This window comes from Amblyomma mixtum, chromosome 3, assembly GCF_055824585.1.
Source record: "Amblyomma mixtum isolate Tamu chromosome 3, ASM5582458v1, whole genome shotgun sequence".
In the NCBI taxonomy this organism is placed as follows: Eukaryota; Metazoa; Arthropoda; class Arachnida; order Ixodida; family Ixodidae; genus Amblyomma; species Amblyomma mixtum.
In genome coordinates, this window is record NC_143014.1 from 258,712,921 (window position 1) to 258,735,895 (window position 22,975).

Genomic DNA, 22,975 nt, shown 5'->3' on the forward strand with positions numbered 1-22,975 from the left:
TCAGCGCGAAAATGGCCTTTAATCGTCACATCAGGAATAAAATAAAATAATATAATGGTAGGAATAAAATAATGCTGAAAATTCTAAGTACATGACATGATTATATTGAAGAAAATTATCATACATCCGTGCAATGAAAGAACTCGTCGCGGATTGCCTGGAAAGCTCTTCCGATGAGAAGGTTGATGAGACGAGACAGCACGCTTAGTCCAGCGGACTAAGCGTGACACGCTTTTGACACGTGACTGAAGTGACGCGTCGCCTTGAACCTCCCAGTGCTCTTCGCTGGTAAGCGGCTGGGGTCCTTTCCCTACATAAAAGAACACAGACATGTATCATTGCTCTATTTCATTCGATAAGGCACTTAGGTCATGAGCCATGAGCCCATAACTTCAGTTGCAGTAGAAGGATAGGCTGCCGCGGGAGACGTAGACGCCAACGTAGCGGCGCTCCATAGTTCCCCTCAGGGAACCACAAAAAGTGACCCTCGTGCACTTAATTTGCTTGGTCACTTGAGCGGTAAGGAAAAATTACTGTCCTTGACCGAAGAACCCCGGACTAATCTTTATAACTGGACTCTTCAACTGCTGCTAGATATCCTTTCGTGGTTTCAAAAACATTGGCGGGTGACATCACTGGTAAGCAACCCTGCACTGTGGTTTCTGGTGATATATACAAGGACCCCGTCCAGCCTCGGAACACGATCGGTATTAGGCACATAAAGCGGCCCTGTTTGCGTTCAGAGCTGAAATGCGTGCCGATACCACTGTTATTTCGAACACGAAAAACGCACCATTGTTCGTTACACCCAAAAAAAAAGCAGCGAGCTACGATATCCGCAACTGCATCGAGTCACCGCAATGACTCTACAACCACAGAGCCAGTGGCGCCATCTTTCATCATAGTCGCTGCGACACATTTTATTTTCTTTTGCAGATAATCCAATCCATTCCAGTGGTGACAAATGAAGGTAGGCTGGAAGAGGTTGGAGCAATTTATTTTACAACCGTTCTCACTGCATCAGGCCTAAAGTAAACAAAGTGTGTTTCCATTCCATGCGCACATGAGCGCCAAATTTGCATACGCGAGGTCTGCAGACTTCGAGGTTGCAATCAAGTGGGCCACGAGCTTATACTATAGCAGTAATATTGCAGAAGAACGGCAGTGGCGAAAACTGCTCATTGATCTCGTATTAACTCAGTGTACGCGTATTTTGAGCGTCACCCATAGGTGCGCAAGGTCTCTTCATAAGGGGGAGGGGCAGGGGGGGGGGGGGGGGCAAAGTTTACGGTAGCGCCTGTTCATGACTACCGGGCAGCAGGGGACAATACGGTGCGAAATTTGCGCCTTCCTTCACCATGTCTATTAGGGAAGCCATTGACCCCCCCCCCTGCTCCCCACCTCGCGTACGCCTATGGTGTGAGCCCTCAGTCGAATAAGTGCGGTGGCCTAGTCGTCTCACCATCCACCTCGTTTGTGGGAGGTGCGGAGTTCGAACCCCAGTGCTACCGGGTACCGATCGGTCTCCGACAGGTACATGCTTTCCCCTGTCCTGGTGCTTCTCTTCTCTGCGGTGAACTGCTTTGAAAATGTCTGTCTGTTCCCACATTGAATTGGCCAAGAAAAGTGTTCCATAGCGCTTTTTGTTCGAAGTGCCCTGGCCATTAAAATGTGTCACCATGGGCGACAAAAAGCGCGAAAGAAATTTTTTAAAATCTTTTTTATTATTTGATAGTGTGAGTCCCATCAGGGACTGTGACAGGAAGGGCTCGGAAGGTACAAATAATAGACTACTGTAATAAGCGATTGGAAGTTATGCTCGATTTTGATGGTTATCAAGTTGTTTTTAGTTGTGTTCTGTGAACTTTAAATGCATTCATGCTTGCACGCCTTAGCTTCATCAGCTTCGGTTGACTACAAAGTTCACAATAACGGAGGGCTAAGTCAGTGGAGTTGAGATATGCTCACTTCATTACCCGTTTCGTAAAATGGCCGGAATATTACAGAGGGCCATCAATACCACAATGTTTTTGGAGTCAAGCACAACAAGACACAACATACCGAAAGCTGCCTCGGAGGTCTCTCGCTTCTTGGCCGCCGTGCCCATGGAGAAACTGCAAGAGACCGAAGAGACTACCAACTTGTAGCCGTGGTCACGCTAACATCGGCTATATGCTATATATATACCGCAGAAACGCATACATTGCTTTGAAGTTCCGAACACTATGAAGAGCACTGGCGGCAATGGCAACAACATACACAGTGTGCGCTAACAAAGTACGCTACACACACATTCACTCTGGGTACTTGTCAGCATGTTTTTTTTCTATAGTTATACAATTTCACACTTGGTGCTATTAATGCATTGGAGACGATGGACACTGAAATCGTAGAATGTGGATTTCAAAAGCATACCATGCATTAAAAGCTCTAAATATATACCTAACCTGAACTTTTGCAGGATTCTTAATCAGATTTTTTCAGAAAATCTTATTCAAAATCAGCAAAATCAGAAAGCAATTCACACAGGCGGTATTTTGTGCGCTTTGTTTCCTGGAGTTAAATGAATGGCAATAGGCTGCTAGGTCCTTGCTCATGTGTGTGTGCGTGTGTGAGAGAGAGAGCTAAAGTCATAAAGTGCTCATTCTTACGGATATGATAGGCTTCTGAGACATCTAGTCAGTTGATTTGGGTGCCGAAACACGAGTGTGGTTTTATCAATCAAAGGCTTGCAACCACTACATTTGGAACAGTGTTCAGCAAGACTGGAAGAAGGCGGCCTTTTCAAGGACAAAAAGTGCTCTTGCAAACGTATATTATGACAACGGCCAGTGTGACCAATATAGGTTCACCCGTAATTATTCTTATTTTTCTCACCCTTTCTAATATACGCCGTTTTGTATCGACATATGCATGGACAGGGCTGTACATTCTTAATGTGAACACGCGAGCACGTGGCTGCGCTCCGCAGACTGCCGGTAAATCCGAACATTGAAGCAAAGTAGCGCATGCGCAGAGCAACATCCAGCTGGTGTCCCGCATCGTCTGCTATAGATAAGTTTTCAGAGCACCGCTTTCCTCCTCTCCTTGCCACCGGATTTGGAAGCTTCACGGCTGGCCCTGACTGACATTATCAGCACTGAAATCGCATCCGTGTGCCCTGCGTATCCGCCACAACGTCGTTATTATGAGTGACAAAATAAGCTTCTGCGTACTTGGCACAGCTAACTTCGGAAGTAACGTGAGCGGACACTCAGAACGAACGGAAAACAACCATTTTTGTGACTCGCTGAAGCAACACCTTGCGCATGTATGCGGGTCTTAGAGGAAAGCCCAGAGGCTTTGGAAGCCCTCTGCTCTATGGGATTTTCTTGCAAAGCATAGTGTTTGATGTTATTGGCCGCCATATTTCTTCCAAGCCCAGCAGCGTGGGGAAAAGGAACAGGGTACTCTGGATACTTATCCAGTGACTATGTGCTTCAGAACTCGACGGCACTCGCTTAAGCGCACGAGCGAACGCGGCAGACGACAGCGAGGGTCACATCCATGCGCCACTACGCTTGCGCCAGTTTGCTTCGTTATGTGGCCGCACCGGTTGCACTGGCGCTCTACGGAGCGCAGCTGCGCGCTCATGTGTTCCTGTAGGCGCGTGAAGCTCTCGACGATCAGGGTTACAAGCTAAAACAAGAAGGGAAAGGACTATCGCATGATCGAGCGGCCGTGGCATGATATCATTATGAGGATCGTTGAGTGTCCACGAGGTACATGACGGTCAAGCAGCCACGTGACCACACACGTGCCCTGCAATTCAGTACCAAGGTGAATTGTCACCCGAAAAAATCTGCTCCATGCAAAGATTATTCAGAATTGCTGCTAATATTCCTGTGCGGTGAATCAGTTTTACTAAACTGGTGTAAATGCCTCTAGTTTTTCAGTTCCACAGGTTGTGGCACATGCTATCGGGCAAAAAACGTCGAGGCTTCCCCCGTGAACACCAAGATGCAATCTGTAGGGAAAAGAAATCGCCCCACAAGGTCGGAGGAGAATGTCGTATAGACGTACCACCGCGAGCAGAGTTAACACGAATGCACGTGTGCGTGGCTCGGACTGACATTTGTGTCACTGAGCATTGGTCGGTGGGACCGAGACAATTTCAAGGTGGACGACCAGCCGCCAGAAACACACTGAGCATGGCCTCCCAATGGACACGGAAACTGCTTGGGCGTCCTAGAGACATTTGAGACATCCTGCGGACGTCCGATAAAGTTTAAGTGCCTATTGGGCTCGGACCAGTTGCCAGTGCTAAGCGGCGCGAAAAGTCAAGGTCATGCCCTCGAGCATGCGTGTCTTTTCTGCGGACGGCGGCACACACGCATCCCCCCAGCACTCATTCCCGATGCTCGCAGTTTCTGAAGGGTTCGTTCCTCTCTGAGCGCTTGAAAGAGCCTTGTAGGACACATGCACTGCAAGTGAACGAAGCGCAGCTTTGGATTTTCTGATGAGTCGGAGACCGGCACACGGTTCTCTGAGCTTCCGATTATGGCGTGCGGAGAGCCTGCAGTGACAGTTTTTTTTTCTGTAGCGAACGCTACACTAGGATAGCTAACACACATTTCGCCGTGAGCTTGCGAATGACCTTGAAACGACCTTGAGATAATGGTTGCACATCTGCCTTACCATGTGTGGTCCACCTTGGTGCTGCACCACTTGACCTTTCAAATTGTCATTAGAGGGGGGTAAGAAGTCACGTGATTCAATTCACAGTTGTGACGTCAGGATATGGGGTATATAAACCGGGGCTGTGTGCTCTGCTTTCGGTGCGTGAAAACTCAGTTCAACGGAGTTGAATCATTACCTTTTTTTTATTTAGAGAAAACTGCATGAACTAAACTACATAACTGTGCACGACAGCAGTTTGACTGGAACGTGAATATATTACTCAAGTCGCCGCAGTGAATACACATAGCTCGTGTGCTGTAAAGAGCGAAGAAAAGCGCTTCTTATATCCTACTGTACCAAACGAACAAGTAGCACGGCTCTGTTCACGAACCTGGTGCGGAGGCGCCGGCCCCGGGATTCTGACGGGCATGTCTTCGGGTGGCAAAGGGCCGCCCTTGAACGCCAGCCTCCGACTCCTTTACCTCGGGGCGTCTCGCATCGGCATGCTGAGCCCGCTGAGCTCGGTAGTCGGGATCATCCCGGAGGCTGGGTCGGGCACCTGGAACCAAGCCGGGCGGGACGCAACTCATGGCAGCTTGTCGAGACGGGCTGACGGAGGACGACTGAGACGCAGACCAAAGGCAAGAGCGCGGACGCCGCTCTGCACGTGCAAAGGATTTCAGGCGGTTAGAACGCCGGCTTGTGCGGCGAGCCGGTGATGATGATGATAGTGATGATGATGATAGCGGCAGGTTTGTTTAATCGTCTACCAGAGTTACGGCACTCCCATTAACAGCACGGGAAAGAAATTCGATTATAGATTATACGATTGCCACGTGGTAATCCGTGTATAATATGTCTTACCCCTCATTACAGAAAAAAAAAACGTGGACCCAAAAGTTAGGTGTCTATACTCCTTTAAGACACACAGATGAAGGACCCATCATCGGCAATTTAGCGGCATCCACAGTGCCCTTTCTTTTCTATTAGTTCCCCTCCCAAATACTTGTGTACGAAGAAAATACATTAGGGACGTTGCACGCTTTGCCGACGAATGAACTGAGGATTTCGAGCCAAAAGAAAACCATTGAAAATTGAGCGTGTTTCTTCGGTCAAGCTTGGAAACTAGTGTTATATCCTAGGTGAACTGTGGCATAAGTGTTAGGAATGGTGGGTTGGCATCTTGGACTTAAGTTCCCAAAGCAGCACAGACGCTATGAGGGACGCTGCAACGGAGGGCTGCGGATAAATATTTTCCGCCTAGGAATGCATGGGTGTGTTCGTATTTCACCTTCACCGAAAGGAAGCTGCGCCGTAAGGGAAGGGATAAAGGAGGGAGTGAAAGAAGAAAGAGAAGAAGGGGTGCCGTAGTGCAGGGCTCCGCAATAATTTCGACCACCTGGGGATCTTAAGCGTGCATTGACATCGCACGCGCCTTTTGCGTTTCGCCTCCATAGAAACGCTGCCGCCGCGGTCGGGTTCGAACCCAGGTGACCGGGATTTTATCCACAATCATGGGCTGTGGCAAGGAAAGGAAAAGGAAAGGCAGAGAGTTAACCGCAAGAAACCGGTTTGCTGCCCTGCACTGGGGGAAAGGGATGAGAAGATATAGAGGTGAAGGAAAAAAGAGAGTAGCAGGAAAGTGAAGTCAGCATGCAAAATCAGCAAGCGTGCGGTAAAAACACGGCCTATCGTGCAAGCGTGAAGTTCTCAACGAGAGGAGCACTGCCTGGGATGCCTTCACAGCCGACGATCGCCGCGGTCAGTGGCAGAGTATCTTCATTCCCGTCAGTGGGCGCGGATATAGACGCTCCAGCGCTCGGCAGAGAGACTGCCTTTCGGCACTGCATGCAGGACACTCAAGAATGTGGGCTAAAGTCTCTTCGCACCTGCAGGTGGCACATGAAGGGCTATTAGCCATACCGATTACAAAGGAGCAATGGTTGGTGAAAGCTACGCCAAACCCCAGGCGACCCAGCAAAATTGCTTCACGTCGCGGTAATCCAAGTAGAAGCCGGAGCTTCAGGTCGCGGCTCAGGGATTTTAAATGTGCGTTCGCAGATTGGCCGGAATTGGACGCGGCAGAAGTGATCTCCCGCGCAAGTGCGCGAAGTGTGCCCGCTGGGCCCGCTCGTTTTCATTCGGCCGACAGCCTTTTGCTTACCTTGCTTCTTGTCCATTCCTCCAGTCTGCCGCCAAAGACCCAAGTCGTGGCAGTCCTTGTGAAGCCAACAAGCACATCAAGCGAAGACAATATGGCGTCGCGCTTTTCTTCTTCGTCGTCGTTGCTGTTGTTGTTCACCTCGTAGAATGGCGCATACCCACACAGGGGGATCGGCCAAGAAGAGGGGTGCGAGTTTTTGTGACGATTTTTTTTTCTTGGGAAAATGAATGAATAAATAAATGAATACATAAATAAATAAAAAATAAAAGATTGCTGCGGAAGAGAAATGTCAACAGAAATCAAAAAGACGAAAAAGGAACGCACTCAGGAGATGGACTCCGTGAGAAATGTAGCAGAGGGATATAAAAAAGTAATAATTGTAATAGGGAAAAATGATAATGATAAGTAAAAAAAATGTTAGCAAGGTAACCGATTAGATTCCAGTAAAAAAATTTGAATGGCGCTAAAAACAGACCTGTGGCTGTATCCAAGAATGGTGGCGCCAAACGAAAATATGATCGGCATCATGGAGGAAAGAACTATGATGATCGGGCTGCTCAAACTAAGGCCAAGCTGTTGCAGTGGTTGCTCTAAAAACCGTCGTCTCATCATGAAGAAGCGTTGACAAAACAACAAGAAATGGCCTATCAATTTTTGTTCACCACAGAATGCGCAGACGGGAGAAAGCGCCAAACCAGACCTGAGCAAATAAAATTTTAAGGATGGGATCCGGCAGCGCAGCCTAGTTAGATAGACCTCAAGCATTCGTGAATGACATGATTTCCTGCTCCACGAATACTTAAGATGCAGGAAATCATCAGATCTTAAAATTGATCCAGATGTCATGCTTAACAAAATACTTCTGGGAAACCTGGCTGTAGCCGGGAGGATAGGTAGCACAGGTCCATTGAGGGACGCTTTTGCCAGGCTATAAGCCACTTCATTGACTGTCACACTGCTATGACCTGGAACCCATATCATATGCAAAATGCCCAAATGTGGAGGGAGTAATGACAAGAAGGTGTTTAGGATTGGAGAAGCCATAGCTGAAGCAAGGGACGAGCACAAAGAAAAGGAGTCTGTAATGACAGCAACTGCAAAGAAAGATGGGTCTAGTTTGCGAAGAGCAAGCACCACTGCCATAAACTCCGCTTGGAAAATTGGGGTGAAATCCGGAAGACGCACAGAAAAAGACGAATCTAGAAGCGGGCAATATATTCCCACCCCTGCCTTTTCATCACACTGGGAGGCGTCAGTAGCAATTGTGATGGTAAGAGGAAGGCTTTGCAAATGGTTTTCTAATAATCCATTTAAAATGCTTGATGGTAAATGCTTTGAATTCTTCGGGAAAATGTCATCATAGTCAATTTTCACGGAAGAGCCATTGTTTTGTGCCAGAAGTATGTTAGACAGGAGTACATTTAAAGGTTCAAGTAGATTTTGTACCAGTAGTACCTCCGGGGTATGGAATCGAGTCCAGTGGGCTCCAAAAAAGGAGGTCGGCTTGCAACACAAAACAGAGAAGGAACGGTGGAAACTTGAGTCATATATTGTGAGGTACATCTGAACAGTGAGAAATTTCAATATAGATAATAAGGGTGGAATTCGCGCTTCAAGGTAAAGCACGTGGTTAGCTACAAATTTAGGGAGGCCAAGGCGCAACCGTAGAGCCTCCCGCTCTAAAAGAACGAGGATGAGACACACACACACACGAGATGGCGCCACGGGTACCAGTGCTGCGAAGTCTTTCGGTTTTGGTTTTTCTTCGCCGCAGACAATAGGGATTTCCAAATAATTCGGACCGAATCAGGCAAGTACCCCACCTAAATGTGGTATAAAACAAAACTGACCGCCAAATGCAACCTCTGTGCGAAATTTGAGCCTGAAGAAACGCGCGGTTAGGCAGAGAGAATTTTTTTCTTTTTTTATGATTTAAGCAACAGTCTGTATAACGGAGATGTAGGGCCCGAAAATTTTGTTTGTAAGCAAATACGGAGTTTTGACGCAGATTACGGGTAATTTATCGCAATGTAGCAGGCCCTGCCTTTTGGCGCAGTTTGCAGGAATTGGCGTAGCAATCACAGCTGTGCAGGTCAGAGCCCTTTTGCCGTTGATGATGGACTTTATCCACAAGACATGCTTGTCAGGTCTTCTGTGTCATACAGGGAAGCAAATCAAAACGGTACACGCGAATCGTCGCCGCGCGCAGTTTCATTGCGGCCAGTACCTGCTTCAGCGACTATAGAACGGCTAAATATGCCCCTAGAGCGCTGAAGCCCATGCGGGCCGCGGAAAAAAACGGTCGCTTAACTGTTGGCGAGGATGACATGTCCAGTTGCTGTACAGTCTGGCTAGATTAGGTGATCACCTCAAGTTAGCAACATAAAACTGCCTTGATGCGGCTCATTTTCGCAAGGCTGAAAGGAATACATCAGCTCAGCTCGCTGAAGGTTCGTCAACCCAGCACCGTCATTTTTATTGCAAACTAAGTGACCGTCACACCAGGAAAAAACTGTTGGTTCTTTTTAGCCGAAACTAACACCACAACCTTCAAATTGCGATCATCGGGGGGGGGGGGGGGGGGGGGGGGGGGGCTCGGTGCATGTGTTGAAGACTCAAACAAACATCAGCGGCAGACTAAACGCCAGGCATGTCGTCTCCTGTTTAGACATGCGACAATTATTGTTCGAGGCCACTATATGCTTGCAACGAAGCAAGGGCTATAACGAAGAAATCGCAATGCCCCCTCGACTCCGTTATAATGAGGTTCAACTCCAGCATCAAGTGTAAATACTGAAAGTGGCTACGAAGGAACTGCAAGTTGATTTCCTAAGACAATTCAGTTTTATTCCAAGGCAAGTGTGGTTCGTACACAAAATGTAGAATGGGTTACTGAATATTACACATAAAGGCACTTGACCAAGGACTATGTTGTATGACAAGTACAAAAGAATGCAAAGCAGTACAGGAAGACACTCGACACCATGACATTTAGATGCCTTAAAAATGCTGGTTTGGTAAGGCATGCTTTCTGTGGCACCCAAACAAGTTAGTAAGACATACTGGTATTCAATAATAAGTGAAAGGTACAACAATTGATACCCAGGCAAGTCAACAAAGGCACTAATGAAGATGAATGTGTGCGACACTGCCCAGCCCTGGCCAAAAAATTTTCTAAACAGAACTATGTACAAATGAAAAAATGTGCACAAAAAAGTTCACAACATTACTGACAAATACAATAATGACAGTGCACAATTATAACTCTCTCACAATGAGCCTCGGTAAACCTAGAATAAAAACAGCACCTTGCAAAGTCCCGAACATGTTGAGCACCACTTCAGTTTGCACGTAAGGAGCAAGACATGTGACAGGGTCAGTGGTGGAGCTAGCAACAGGCTTCTTGCGATAGGTTTTGTGGCAGAGGAAATCGCAAGTTGTAGAGGCAATTTCAGGTTTTGTAGCAGGAAAAACGTTATATTTTAGCAGATGCTCATTGTTTAAAATGACTCAAAAAGTTTAGGCTTTTAAAGTAAGCGAATTCATACGTTTATTATGATCACTGTCATCGAAAAACATTAATACCATGAATTCAAAAGCAGTCTTCACAGCTGTTATTTCCTCAAAAAGCCCTGGATGCCCAAATATAAAAATGCTTTTCTGAAAACTATTACTACACAGAATGCGCAAGCAAAGCGAAAACTACAAAAATGCAAAAACGATTATATCCTTGAAGCGAAGAACTGCAGGCATTATTCCTTGCCTGTTTTCAACAAGACACCACAACTGCAAGAAAGACGTTTGACATAGCCATCGAAGGCACACGAAGCAGCATATTTCTAACGATATGCAATTACATGTTTCACAAAATAGAAGAGAAATGGCAGCTCTGTCTAGAATGCAATGCCCGGAGACGAGTAACGGCAGTGTATATGCTGCTCCACACACTGCATTCTCGCCGAGATGCAGCCCGTGTAGCGCATCAGTTCCACCATGCAGATAAACAGAGTAAAGATTTTGATACATACTGTGTGGGTGAGAGACGACACCACAATCACAGGAGTGCATGTGCACCAGCTAAAGCTTCACCTGCCCCACTATGTTTCGCGAGCCCTGTCCCCAAGGCAACTAAAAATGACAGGAGCATACGCGCTAGTTAGCTTTCTTCACTGGAGTGTTCACTGCCAGTTGTCGACTGTCACGTGGTACGACACAATGACCAGTCATACTCCACGCCGTAACCAAAAATTCGCTCAAATAGACAAAAAATCCCCAATTCAGGCACTCTTTCCCTGCAGTAGCTTTTTTGAAAACTCTCCCAGTTTGAAAAAAGTGGCACAATTTTGGTGACAATTTTTACTCCCCCAGTTCCCCTGAAAATGAAAAAAATTCCCCAAATGGGAACAGCACTGGCAAATAGTCCTGCATTCTGTTTTCCAATCCGAGAGAGCACTTTCACAGTGTGCTAGCAATCGGCCCAATTTTTTTTTGCCATTCTTTTCCCCTTCCCCCCTTCTTTTGTTATGTGCACCTTATGCAAACATGTATTCTCTCCCTCCCTGCAATAATGCCTTTGGGTGCTGCAGGTATTTTAAATAAATGAGAAAACTGCAAGCTCATTCATGTGACAAAGCATACCAAGCTAGTGACTACCATTAAGAAACGCCAGTACATTAAACTGTGCATGTGGGAGAGTGAAAATTTTCAAATCTTTGTTTAAATACTTTGAATGGAAGAAACGCAATCTGAATCGAATAGCGAACGATCTCTATAAACTATACAAAATTTCCGAACAGACATAGCAGCCACAACAGATTTTGCAGCACTATTGCTTTCCGAGTCTATTTAGAATAACACAGCTAACACTGGGTTAAACTTGACCTAGGTCAAGCACCCGCTGAAGTCCTTGTGTTGTGGAGGCTGTCACTATGAAAGCAACTGCAGCCGAAGAAAAACGGCTGAGCATTTCACTGCATACAATGTAATGTTAATCCCTCCAACTATTCAGGGCACAGAGCCCGCATCAAGAAGAACCAAGGTGTCCTTCCATATAAATGCCACCCTAGATTGAAACTAGCTCTATTTTTGTAATTTTTTTCATTAATCAAGCCAAGAGGTTTACTTCATGGAAGCAATGGAGGTCTTGAAACAGCATGACAGGTGATACATTGGAATAAAAATGAGAGTGATCATGTGTTCTACTGCCCGTAATAAGATATGGATGCGAGCTGGTGATCAGCCCATCTGCAGTTTCGCTTCTGACCAAGAAACAGAGCACGGAAGCAGCAAACGAGATGAAACTATTGTTTGATAAAATTAATCAGCTGGTAAAAAAAATTGGAAAGAAAGAGACCTGAACTGAGGACCATCTGCTTTAGAAATAAAACATGCCCCACAACATGTGCAAACTGTAATGTCAGAATAAAAGTGTACGCTCACACATAGGCAGTCACAAGAATAAAACAACAAAAAGTCCCAGCACATTCTGGTGAGCTGCTGCTTCCCACTGCACTATGAGAATGATGCATACTCCAATGAGGAACAAGGAAGAGGCCTTGTAACAGCACGACAGGTGACAGGTTGCAATAAAAAAAGTGACAATGTGCTCTGTTGTGCTCAGACTATATGAATAAAGAATTTGTACTTGCTATATCAATGTGCATGCAAACCAAGGCACTTTTCAGGCACCTCTTTCAAATGTAATTCACCACAACCAGCACTGCAGTGTGGGGTTCATTGCCTTGATTCAAACACAAAGTGTAGCTTCAAGCCCCTAATAAAATGCATACCCAATCGCACTTGCTTGTCTAGAGCAGGGGTTCTCAAAATGGGCTCCACAGTGTGCTTTCTGGATTTCCTGGGCACACATATTCATGCATGCCTCAACCCTCATCTTTCCTTTAAACACTCCATTTTGAGCCTAATCACACAGTGACTGCTTGTAGAAGTCTGCTTCATTATACAGCCAGTCATTAATTTTGGTATTCTTGAAGGTTTGTGCATCAGTGCACTCTTATTGTTTGCATGCAAGTTAGGCAAGGACGGATGGGGTAAAGACAAAATGGGTTCCCCAGTCCTTTTGAAAGCCACTGGGGTTCCCTGAGGCTAGAAAGTTGGAACCCCTGGTCTAGAGTGATCAAGCAGCTGGCTCCACACTGTGTATGCAGAACACCAAAGCTTGTATGTGCTATGCATTTTACATACTGTTACTCGTGACCCAACAAACTATGCAGGCTGGTGTTTGCTCGCACAAAAGCTGCTCACATCACTAGCCTGCAGGGCTATTCCTTTCGCTCAGCGAAGCCTTTACTGGAAATCCTTTACTTTGCGTTGTACGATATACTGCAAATGTGCACACGCATCCAAATGACTGGGCACTGAGGGCCCCAACTTGGCTGCACAATTTGACAAAAAGTTGCATAGTTCAGGGACACCAGCCCATCAAGCACCCTTCAAAGCTTCATACTTGCAAGGCAGTCTCGTTAGAGCTAGGATTTTTTTTTTGTTCCAATAAGCCAGAGCAACCTTTCTTAAGTGCCGGTTGTTTAAGTTGGTTATTGGGGTTTAACGTCCCAAAGCAACTCAGGCTATGAGAGACACCGTAGTGAAGGGCTCCGGAAATTTCGACCACCTGGGGTTCTTTACCGTGCACTGACATCGCACAGTGCACGGGCCTCTAAAATTTCGGCTTCATCGAAATTTGGCCGCCGCAGCCCGGATCGAACCCGCGTCTTTCGGGTCAGCAGCTGAGCGCCGTAACCACTGAGCCACCGCGGCGGGGCTTTCTTATAGTGCATTCCAATTGGTGACCCGGAGCATGTCACCTTGCTCTGCAAAACAGGAGGTGTATTTCAATGAACGTTTAGATCCTGCGTTCTTATTAGACATCCACACGCTGTGATTGATATTGTGCTCCTTCGTGAATTCACGGTGACGCTCCAGACCACTGATTAGAACACAACATTAGCTTGTTATTCAGCTTGGCTTGTTTGCAAATATGTAACCAATTCTACTACAGGACATGACAACGCCAAGCTGCAGAGCTCAGCTATTCTTGTCAGAGCTTGGTTCTCCAACCTAAATCAAATAATTTACACTGGCTATATGAAACATATGAGTTGTGCACGAAACATTACTCTCAATACTTTTATTTCAGCACTACAGTGGACATTGTAGCAAAACTTGTCCCATTAGACTACTTGCACACTTAAACACACTAGACAGCAAAATATGCAAAGTAATATAGCTTGACAACACTGAAACTGAGATCAAACAGCCCTCCCACTGTCTCTTCCAACAACACTGAGTACAACAACCGTCGCAAAGCTCAGTAACCCTAAACATGTCAGCAATGACTAATGATGGGCTAAACAGCTGGTCTCTCCAACTGAATTAAACACCTCATCCTAGCATCTCTAACTCCAGAAGCTGAGGTGAGGTAAAGAAAACCAAAAACGAAACACAAAGAAAGTGCACAAAAAGAAAGATGACAGGTCACGCAGTGCTCTTTTGTCAGCTGATTCATCACTGGAAGCGATCTTGAACACTCCTTTATGCAACTGCACGCAAAACACAAGTCTTAGTGCAAAAGGGACCTGCAACTGACCCTAGTGTTCTTTTTTTGGTGCAACAAAAACATTGGTGTGTGAAGGAGCTAATGCTGAAACACTACATTAGAAATACCATAAAATATTCTTCAGAAGGTATTTTCGATCAGTTGATATAATCATTATGTACCCCTGATGTTGGAAACAATGATAAGCAATCACAATAACAATCGCATGCCAGCGAGTGAAAAAATTAAAACAAATGTGGCCCTAACTTAAAAAATATCTTTCGTTGAACAGTGTGACTGTCACCTTAGTACACACCTTCAGGGCACCTCAGGGCTGTTATTACTTCTATGCCATTGGACGGCAACTCGATTTGCAGATTTGAATGGTAGTATGACTTGCAAACAAAAATTTCTTTTCACAAGAATATGCCCCAAGGATAGTGTAACCACAAATAAAACTCAGCACAGACACTACGACAAAAGTAAAAATGATGAATTTTACTGATAAGGTCGTGCGGTGGGAAACACAGGTAGTACCAAAGTTCCACTGCCTCATTTAGTTTCATGTGATTTTCCGTGCTTAAATGAAATCGGAACTCTTTCTTTACCTAGTGATAAAAGCACGCCTCATTCTACCTATATAAGGCAAGATGACCTTTCAATTTCAATCATAATATGTCAGAACGTGCTTTGGCGAGTTGTCGGCCCCTTTACCAAACTGCTTTCTCCTGCTAGCATTAAGAGTGCCCTCACGGTTATAATGCAAACAGCAGTAGTGCTCAGAGGTTGTCTGTGATTGAGTTGAGCTCAACAGGGTGCTCCATCGACTCCTGCAGCTCCAGCAGCTGCAGTAGGTGCTTCTCCACGATGGGCTGCTTCTTGCTGATCACTGCCTGGATTATCTGCTCTGTGTCTCGGTCCAGCTGAAGCTTCTCTCCGTCAATGATCTGCATAAGGAATTCAATGCATGATTGTTCCGTGATGTGACAGTTCAGATGCGAAACGGAAGCTTTGCACAATAGAGGCACAAGCATCTCATCTTTTGACGAGATTTCAGAAAAGGCGAGCTCTGGGGGGCTTTACAGTTCGGCACGCGTAAAATATTAAGAAGAGTCAAAAAGCATCTACATTTACAACAGCTGTGAGCGGCGTGCTTAGCAAGGGACCAAAAATGTGCAAGCAGTTAAAGACCGACTTGAACGAAATCTCACGTGGTGTGAAAAGGCTACTCCAAGCTGATAACTACAGAAAATTCTCAGTGCGAGTACTGCGCTTGTAATACAGTAGCTGACCGATTTTTCGGACTCCAATAATTCGGACTTGCGCAATATTTCGAACCTCGCTGAGGAACCATTGAGCACTTCATAGGAATGTGTACATTTTAATGACCGATATTTCGGACTCTGCAGAGTCCAAAAGTTTGATTTTTTGGATAAAATCGATGCCATCAATACTGTAAAGATTGTTTTTCAAACGACAATTCGTTTTTTTCCCTTAACACAGACACATAGACACTTAACAAAGATAGGAGGTCCCATTACAGTCTTTGATTTCGGGACCTCCTGCATGATATGTTGTACTTACAAAATGTATAAGCAAATAAAGACCGATTCTGTTTCTGAACAAATGGGCATGCTGTCACAACCAACCATTGAAAGGTTATAACTTGGATTTAAACGGACTCAATCCGACGGGCTGGATTGGATGGGCTTAGCTATTTGTTCTCTATGGCTGCCACCTGAGATAATGGCACGCTCTTCGCTGCCATCGAGATGGCATAGAAAGCACGTGTGATTAAGCCGAAAACGGGTTAGCTGCAAGGAGGTAACAAAAACTCAGTTTTTTTTTCTCCATGGAGGGCTACAACGGCCGCTGCAGCTTGGAAGGTGCAACCCGCAGCGCGGGGAAGGGGAGGGGGCATTCAGAGGCGCAAGTCTTCCCGTCTGTTACCTCTCTCGGTCTTCGTGAGCGTCAATGCGTACGGAAACTGGCTGTTCTTGCTTCACACGGCTCATGTATGACCTGCGGCCTTGTCGCACTGTCTAGCATTGTGAAGTAGAGTCACTATTGTGACGCGAGGTGGTGCAAACATGACGAAAGCATGACTGTGGCTTCAGATAAAGTTCAATATTGCTTGTAAGCAGAACATAAGGATCGGCGAAGTTCATGATTTTTAAAGCCGGTATTCCGTAAGAAGATTATATTTTTGAGGTTCACGAATTCTGAGGACTGCTCAATTATTCAGGTAGCAGGGGTGGAAGCAGGCTCCAGCTTTTCGGAGCAGGCATGGGAGCAGCAAAAGGAGCAGCTTTGGAGCAGCAAAGGTCCCATTTTGGAGCAGGTTTGGAGCATTTTGTAGGCTATTTCGGAGCAGTTTTGGAGCAGATTGGCGACATTTAAATGCGACCGAGAGCAATTTTGTTTGCAACTAGTCCAAAAACTGCATAAATATTGATCACGGATCCCACAGGCCAGAATTAATTAAAAGCACTGCAACTGTTCTGAAGATGTTTGCTGGAGTTCATAAAAAATAGACGTGGCAGCTACTACAAACAGTAGTTGCAGTACATTAGCTGCTATTAATTTCAGTTCAGAAAAAAAGAAAACAACATAATGGGGACAGTTCATCAAAACTGTCAAAAGAGTGCAGCAGAATCTCGAATATACTATGTCAGGACCGAAAAAAAAAATCAATACCCGCCAACCGGTGGATTTTGAAAATACGGAATACAGTCAGGCCCACTTATAACAATACTGGTAATAACAATATATTGGATATAACAATGGTCAGTCGTGGCACCATCAGCTTTACCATGTGTTCTATGGTAAAATAAACTGCTTATAGCAATGCTGTCAAGGCACATTATTGGTTATAACAATTAAATCTGGTAATTGAGAGTCAATTATTATAGGAAAAAAAACATAGAAATGCTACAACCACACCAGCAAAACCATGCTTACAACACAAAAGCGCGTGCGTGTGGGGCTGGCCAACGGACTGAGCCGGCACAGCGATGCCACGAAAGCAAAAGAACCCGTGACCAAGCACTCAGAAACAGTGCCACCAGGCGCACCGAGGATGCTTGCATGTCGTAAAGACACAGGCAAGAGAAACAACGGATGCCTTCCACTTGAGCAAAAGACCCATGCAGAGAAGAAAGTAGGGAGCATGGTAGGGAGCCTTGGCGGAGCAGTCCATTATTAACGTTTCTAAGAGGTGCGCCGCTCACAGAAAAAAATGCGCAGACGCGTTTTTCTTTGTTTTTACACTCTGAGCTACGGCTGGCACCGGCAGTACGTACATTGTCCCATCTTCTGCTGTTCTTCGCTAACTTCTCCATGGTCCCCGCTTCACAAATTTCACACATCCCAGGGGCAGGAGTCACCGCATCAGGCAAGCTGCTGCATTTCTGCATTGGCTACGCACGCCATGTGTACTCCCAGTGAGTCGGTGCAGTGCGCATACGTGCAGCCAGGGCGGTTTTTCTCTTGTCAGCTGTCACCACACCCTTGGTTCTGCTTGCTTCTTGAATTTCCCGTAAGAATCACTTCCGGAAAGCCGGCTTGATTCCTGTGACATGGAGGTGCGCAAAGCTCCCGCCGATGCAGTGATGGCGGTGCTTCAGTCATCGATGAACATTTTTCCGGTCCCCTGAAGTTCGAATTAACGAGCTTTTACAGGCATTAGAACAATCAAACCCCTCCGGGTATTAACTGTCGATAAATGCTATGAAGTTTGTCATCTATTCTTTTTTTCGGCACAACCCTGTTATAACAATTATTGGTTATAACAATGGTATTTCCATGGCACTTGAATATTGTTATAAGTGGGCTTGACTGTACGAGGGGGTACCCAAAAGAAACCGGACTAAATTTTTTGGTCGGCAAAGCTTCTTTGGTACCGCGTTTTGCCACTAGGAGCGCATAGAACGAACATTCCAGAGTCAGTAAGCCGAGTGCCGTCGTTGAAGGAGGTCAGACTAGTTTAGGCAGAGTTTTAGAGTGACGACTGTTTTGTGTGAATGTCGTTTTTGCAATGGCTGATTTTCGTGAACAGCGTGTGCCGGTGAAATTCTGATTTTTGCTCGGAAAAAGTTGAATGGAAACTCTTGAAATATTAAGAAAGACATACAAGGACGATGCTATGGGGACAACTCAAGTGTTCCTGAATCGAATCCTGAATCAAAGCAACAATCATGCCAATGGAAAACTTCAAATTCACCTCGCCTCAAGAAAGCTCGTCAGGTGAAACCAAACCTCAAAACAATGCTGATTTGTTTTTTCGACGTGAGAGGAGTCGTTCATTGAGAATTTGTTCCGCAGGGTCAGACAGTTAGCCAGGCTTTCTACTTGGATGTTTTGAAAAGATTGGGCAACAGTGTGCGGTGGAAGCGGCCAGATTTGTGGCGGTCGGGTGACTGGTTTTGCCATCATGGCAATGCCCCTGCTCACACAGCCCTGTCTTTACGACAATTTTGGACCAAAAATGGCATGACCCGTATTCCTCAACCGTCATACTCTCCCGACCTTGCCCCGTGCTACTCTCTTTGTTTCCTAGAATGAAAAAATAGGAGAAGGGAAAGCGTTTCGCAGATGTTGCTGAGGTGAAGAAAAAAACGACGGAGGCGCTGTCAAGCATCGCAAAAGATGAATTTAAACAATGTTTTGAAAAATGGAATGAAAGATTCGACAAGCGTATCATTGCAAGTGGGGAATACTTTGAAGGAGATTGAAGGTCTGTGCCTAAAATGTGAACAAATAAGTTCAAACAAAAATAAGTCCGGTTTCTTTTGGGTACCCCCTCGTATTACCACAGCCAAACCAACAAGGAGGTACTCACATAATTTGCGCCCTCGCGTAAATTTGCACCCAGAATTTATTACCCAAGCATATATGAAAAAAAAAATGCACCAGTGTGCACGCGGGTGCACGCAAGGCAGGCTGTGGAAGATTGGCGCAAACATGTTGCGGTGTACGGCTGTGAAAGGAGAGAGTAGCGAGGGGACGCCGGCCGCGTCACTGTGCAGACGTAACCACGTAACTGGCCAGGCCAAGCCAAAGCAATGTCAACTGCGTGCGAGGTGCTAGCACGACAGATAGTTAGTCCGGTTTCCATTCCTTGGCAGCTCCACGTATAAGACGTTCGTAATTCGTTTGTGAAATTAAGGGGGGACATGGGTCTTAGAGCATTTTTTTTTATTTACAGACCAAATACAATGAAACTGCACAGACTTATTCAGGTTTTTCAGCTGATTTCAAATATGCAATTTGTTTAGTTCTAGACCAATTAGTTCCTGAGATATTAATATATATCATGCCATTGTCTGCTGAAACAATAGAAAAGAAATGGGCCACCAGAAATTTAATTTTAATGTGTGGGTAGATACTACAATGTGTGAAGAATGCAACGCTGGAAGCAGTTTTCAGTTTTTGTCCATGTGGACAAATGGGCTTAATAGTTAGTTTTCAAGTGAGTTCACCAGACATACAGTGCCAGAAAACATGACACACATGAAACTAACTATTAAGCCCATTTGTCCACAGGGACAAAAAACTGAAAACTGCTTCCAGCGTTGCATTCCTCACACATTGTAGTATCTACCCACACATTAAAATTAAATTTCTGGTGGCCCATTTCTTTTCTATTGTTTCAGCAGACAATGGCATGATATATATAATATCTCAGGAACTAATTGGCCTAGAAATAAACACATTCCATATTTGAAATCAGCAGAAAAAACTGAATAAGTCTGTATAGTTTCATTGCATTTGGTCTGTAAATAAAAAAAATGACCCATGTCCCCCCTTAACTCTGGTAAAGAAAATTATATTCGCGCGCTGTTTACCCACCCCAGAGCCGTGTATTACGGCTCTGACCCGGCCCACTCGCGCTGGCGGCTGTTTTCCACGACAAGGTGTCCGAAATCCTAAACAACAGCGGTTCGGTTTGCCGTTAGTCAGCCGGGCCCATCGCGAGGACGCCGTTTTAGTGTCGTTTATCGCCACTGGCTCCTGACTGCTGGCTCTGTGATTGTATCGTTGCGCATTTATTGCTTAGAGCTGCGCACGCGGCGTCATGCCATTCCGCGGGGATGGAGGTTGCGTCGACAGCGAGGGGTGCAAGTGAGGGGTCGACGTACACGCGATAATGTAGGGCATACATGCGCGTTGAGTTTCTTTAGAACGTGTTTCGCGAAATCTCCACATCTCTTTTAGCAGGCCTAAATTACTGAAAAAAGTGCACAAATTATGCGAGTGAACCTGGTACCTCGTCGGCACAATAATTACAGCTTGCTATGTGAGGTCATTTCACAATACCGGCCGCACTAGTGTTATATTACCGATAATAGTTAACAGTACTTTTACTCATGCTTGCACAAGCCTTTGGTGAAAGCCGCGCCGACCGCCACGAGCAGGGACCACACCACGAGCGAACCCAACTGTCCATGCGAATACGGTTGCGTCCGTTTCGTCACGAGCGCCCAGTGTTGCCCAGCCGCAAATAACACTTGGCTAACTTTGGCTGTGTATACTTGCAATGGGAGTAAATTGCAGTTTGGGCGCAGCTTGGCGCAGGAGATCAAATTGGCACAGCATGGCACAATTGGCGCAGCACTTCCACCCCTGAGGTAGCAAAGGCTTGCAAAATGGCAGCCATTACCAATCGGCAGAAATGTCACAGAACCCAGAATAGGTCTGGCCTGCTTGTTTGGTGCATTTTAGAGGCAACAAATATCAAACCATAACACGATGTGGGCCACAGAAGTATATTAGCCATCTAAACACACCTCACAAAGGTGCTGCACAGGTTACTGCCCCTGTTTGTGCAACTTGATTACCTTTCAAACAGCGTACAATGCTCACCCCTCAATGTTGGCAGTGGAAAAGAAGTAGCCTGCTTTTGTGAAGAAGCACTGCATAACTGTAGCTCGAACATATCCTGTTAATACCACCAACCGATTTTTTGGACTTGGTGGGACCCAAAAAATGCTCTGAAAAATCAAACAGCCCCAAAAATCTGTGGACTCCATTGCTGAGGAAAACTGGTTTGTAACATCATGCATTTTGCCATTTCTCATGTTACACTTGCAAGTGTTGGCTTCTATTCGAATCACAACCACACTTTCGTCATGTCTGTGCTGCACTTGGCTGCACTACACCCTATGCCACAGATGCCACAAGGTTGTGAACCACACAATGACCAACCAATTTGGCAGTATTCACTACAGGAGCCCTCTACGTGATCTGTACATGGGCAACACAACAACCACTGTCACTTCTATGCACACAGGGAGTGCGAAAAGCCAGGAAATCTTTTTCCTCCCTTTTTAGCATTGAACTGGCTGTAGTGAAGCATGCCTGCACAACCTTATGCTGGGGCACATGAAGAACCTGAAAACACTGCTACAAATGTAGCAACCTAGTGTGCAAAGGAATGGGGGCTTTACACAGAAGAGCAAGCCATTGCAAAAGAACATCATAAGCAGATGTTCCTGCAGAAATTATTGCATGCAGCAAGCGTAACATATCTGCACATATTCATGCCAGTTTTACTAGCAGTTCTTCACAGCAAGCTTTTCCACTCAATCCCCCATGGTGGCTCTGTGGTAGTGACGTGCTTGGCTGCTGAACTGAAAGGCTAGAGTTCAATATGGCTGCAATAGTTGCATTTTGATGGAGGCAAAATGCTTGAGATCAATGTGCTGTGCGCGTTATGTCAGTGCAGATCACGGTGTAAGAATAATTTAGGTGTTGACACTGACCGCCCGCCACGGCGGAGAGCGCGCCCAGATTGTGTTCGCCCTCTAGTACATGCGCCGACCGCAGCGGCGTGGGGGTGCTGCGGGGCAGGGTCCATTCGCTTGCGGAGCGGTGGACACAGCTGAACGGCGTGTCCTGCTTTCGGTGCCATCTTAGGCTGTGTTTTTCAGTTTTTCCTGCTCCAAATCGGATTGAGGGGAAGTTACGGACTGCATTCTTTCATAGCCTCCTTTATACTCTGTGCCTGTCAACGCGCCGCGCGAACTATAGAGCGGCGCCGTCGGGTAAAGTTGCGCGGCGCTGCCGCTCCCGCCTCTGAGGGCGCCACTGACGTAGGTGTCGAGGCGCACTGGTGCGAATGCCGGTGCGAGGATGGGAGCGCTGTTATTCGCTCGCGGGATAACTGCTACTAAGCATGAATCGTACATATTCATTATATTTACTTGTAAGGCCGACATCCTCTAAGCATAAAAAGTGATCACGTTAGTTGTTAGCCGGTAGCACCAACGCTATGACATGTTATGTGATGCAGTTTCAAGATATGTGGACATGGCTAGAAGAACCGCATGACTGCTCCGCTAGCGTCAATAGTAATAGAACAGTTACAATCCTAGTCTACGCTGCGCTAAGACAAAATTTAAGAAGAAAGGCACCAGCATTTATTTACACATTTCACAACAGCAGCTGTGCTGCAAGAGTAACTACTTCTAGAGCTTCATGACTTTTCGTGAGAGTGGCTTCTGCCGAAACAGCGGCTTATACATTCTTGTCTGTTATCGAAGAGGCGTAGTTCACCAGCAGTGGTCTGATGAATCTAGTTGCCACAAGTAGAGAAA

At 45.9% G+C, this 22,975-nt stretch overlaps 2 protein-coding genes across 3 annotated transcripts in view; both read right to left on the reverse strand.

Moving 5' to 3' along the window:
- On the reverse strand, positions 1–6,999 carry LOC149354533 (uncharacterized). Of its 2 annotated transcripts, none has more exons than XM_089583361.1 (4): positions 6,824–6,999; positions 5,051–5,218; positions 2,062–2,114; positions 1–310 (listed from the first exon to the last, which is right to left on the reverse strand). In XM_089583361.1, exons 1-4 carry the CDS (start codon positions 6,837–6,839, stop codon positions 218–220), a joined length of 330 nt encoding a protein of 109 aa, XP_089439487.1. In that variant the 5' UTR covers positions 6,840–6,999; the 3' UTR covers positions 1–217. The 2 variants fall into 2 exon arrangements, with proteins under 2 accessions (XP_089439487.1, XP_089439486.1); XM_089583360.1 differs by having other exon boundaries at positions 5,051–5,320.
- Positions 7,000–9,648: 2,649 nt separating this feature from the next.
- Positions 9,649–22,975, reverse strand: part of LOC149354534 (uncharacterized) — a 39,994-nt gene continuing 26,667 nt past the window's right edge. Inside the window, exon 5 of the mRNA XM_089583365.1 lies at positions 9,649–15,325. Coding sequence (XP_089439491.1) covers positions 15,158–15,325 — 168 coding nt within the window. The 3' untranslated portion in view covers positions 9,649–15,157. The remainder of the gene's footprint in view (positions 15,326–22,975) is intronic.

What these genes read in the sequence shown, in the direction of transcription:
- LOC149354533 (XM_089583360.1), bottom strand. An exon ending in GGCCGGCGCCTCCGCACCAG is followed by an intron (nt 2,115 to 5,050) that starts GTTCGTGAACAG and finishes GGTCTCTTGCAG; the next exon opens with TTTCTCCATGGGCACGGCGG. An exon ending in GACCTCCGAGGCAGCTTTCG is followed by an intron (nt 311 to 2,061) that starts GTATGTTGTGTC and finishes TCTTTTATGTAG; the next exon opens with GGAAAGGACCCCAGCCGCTT.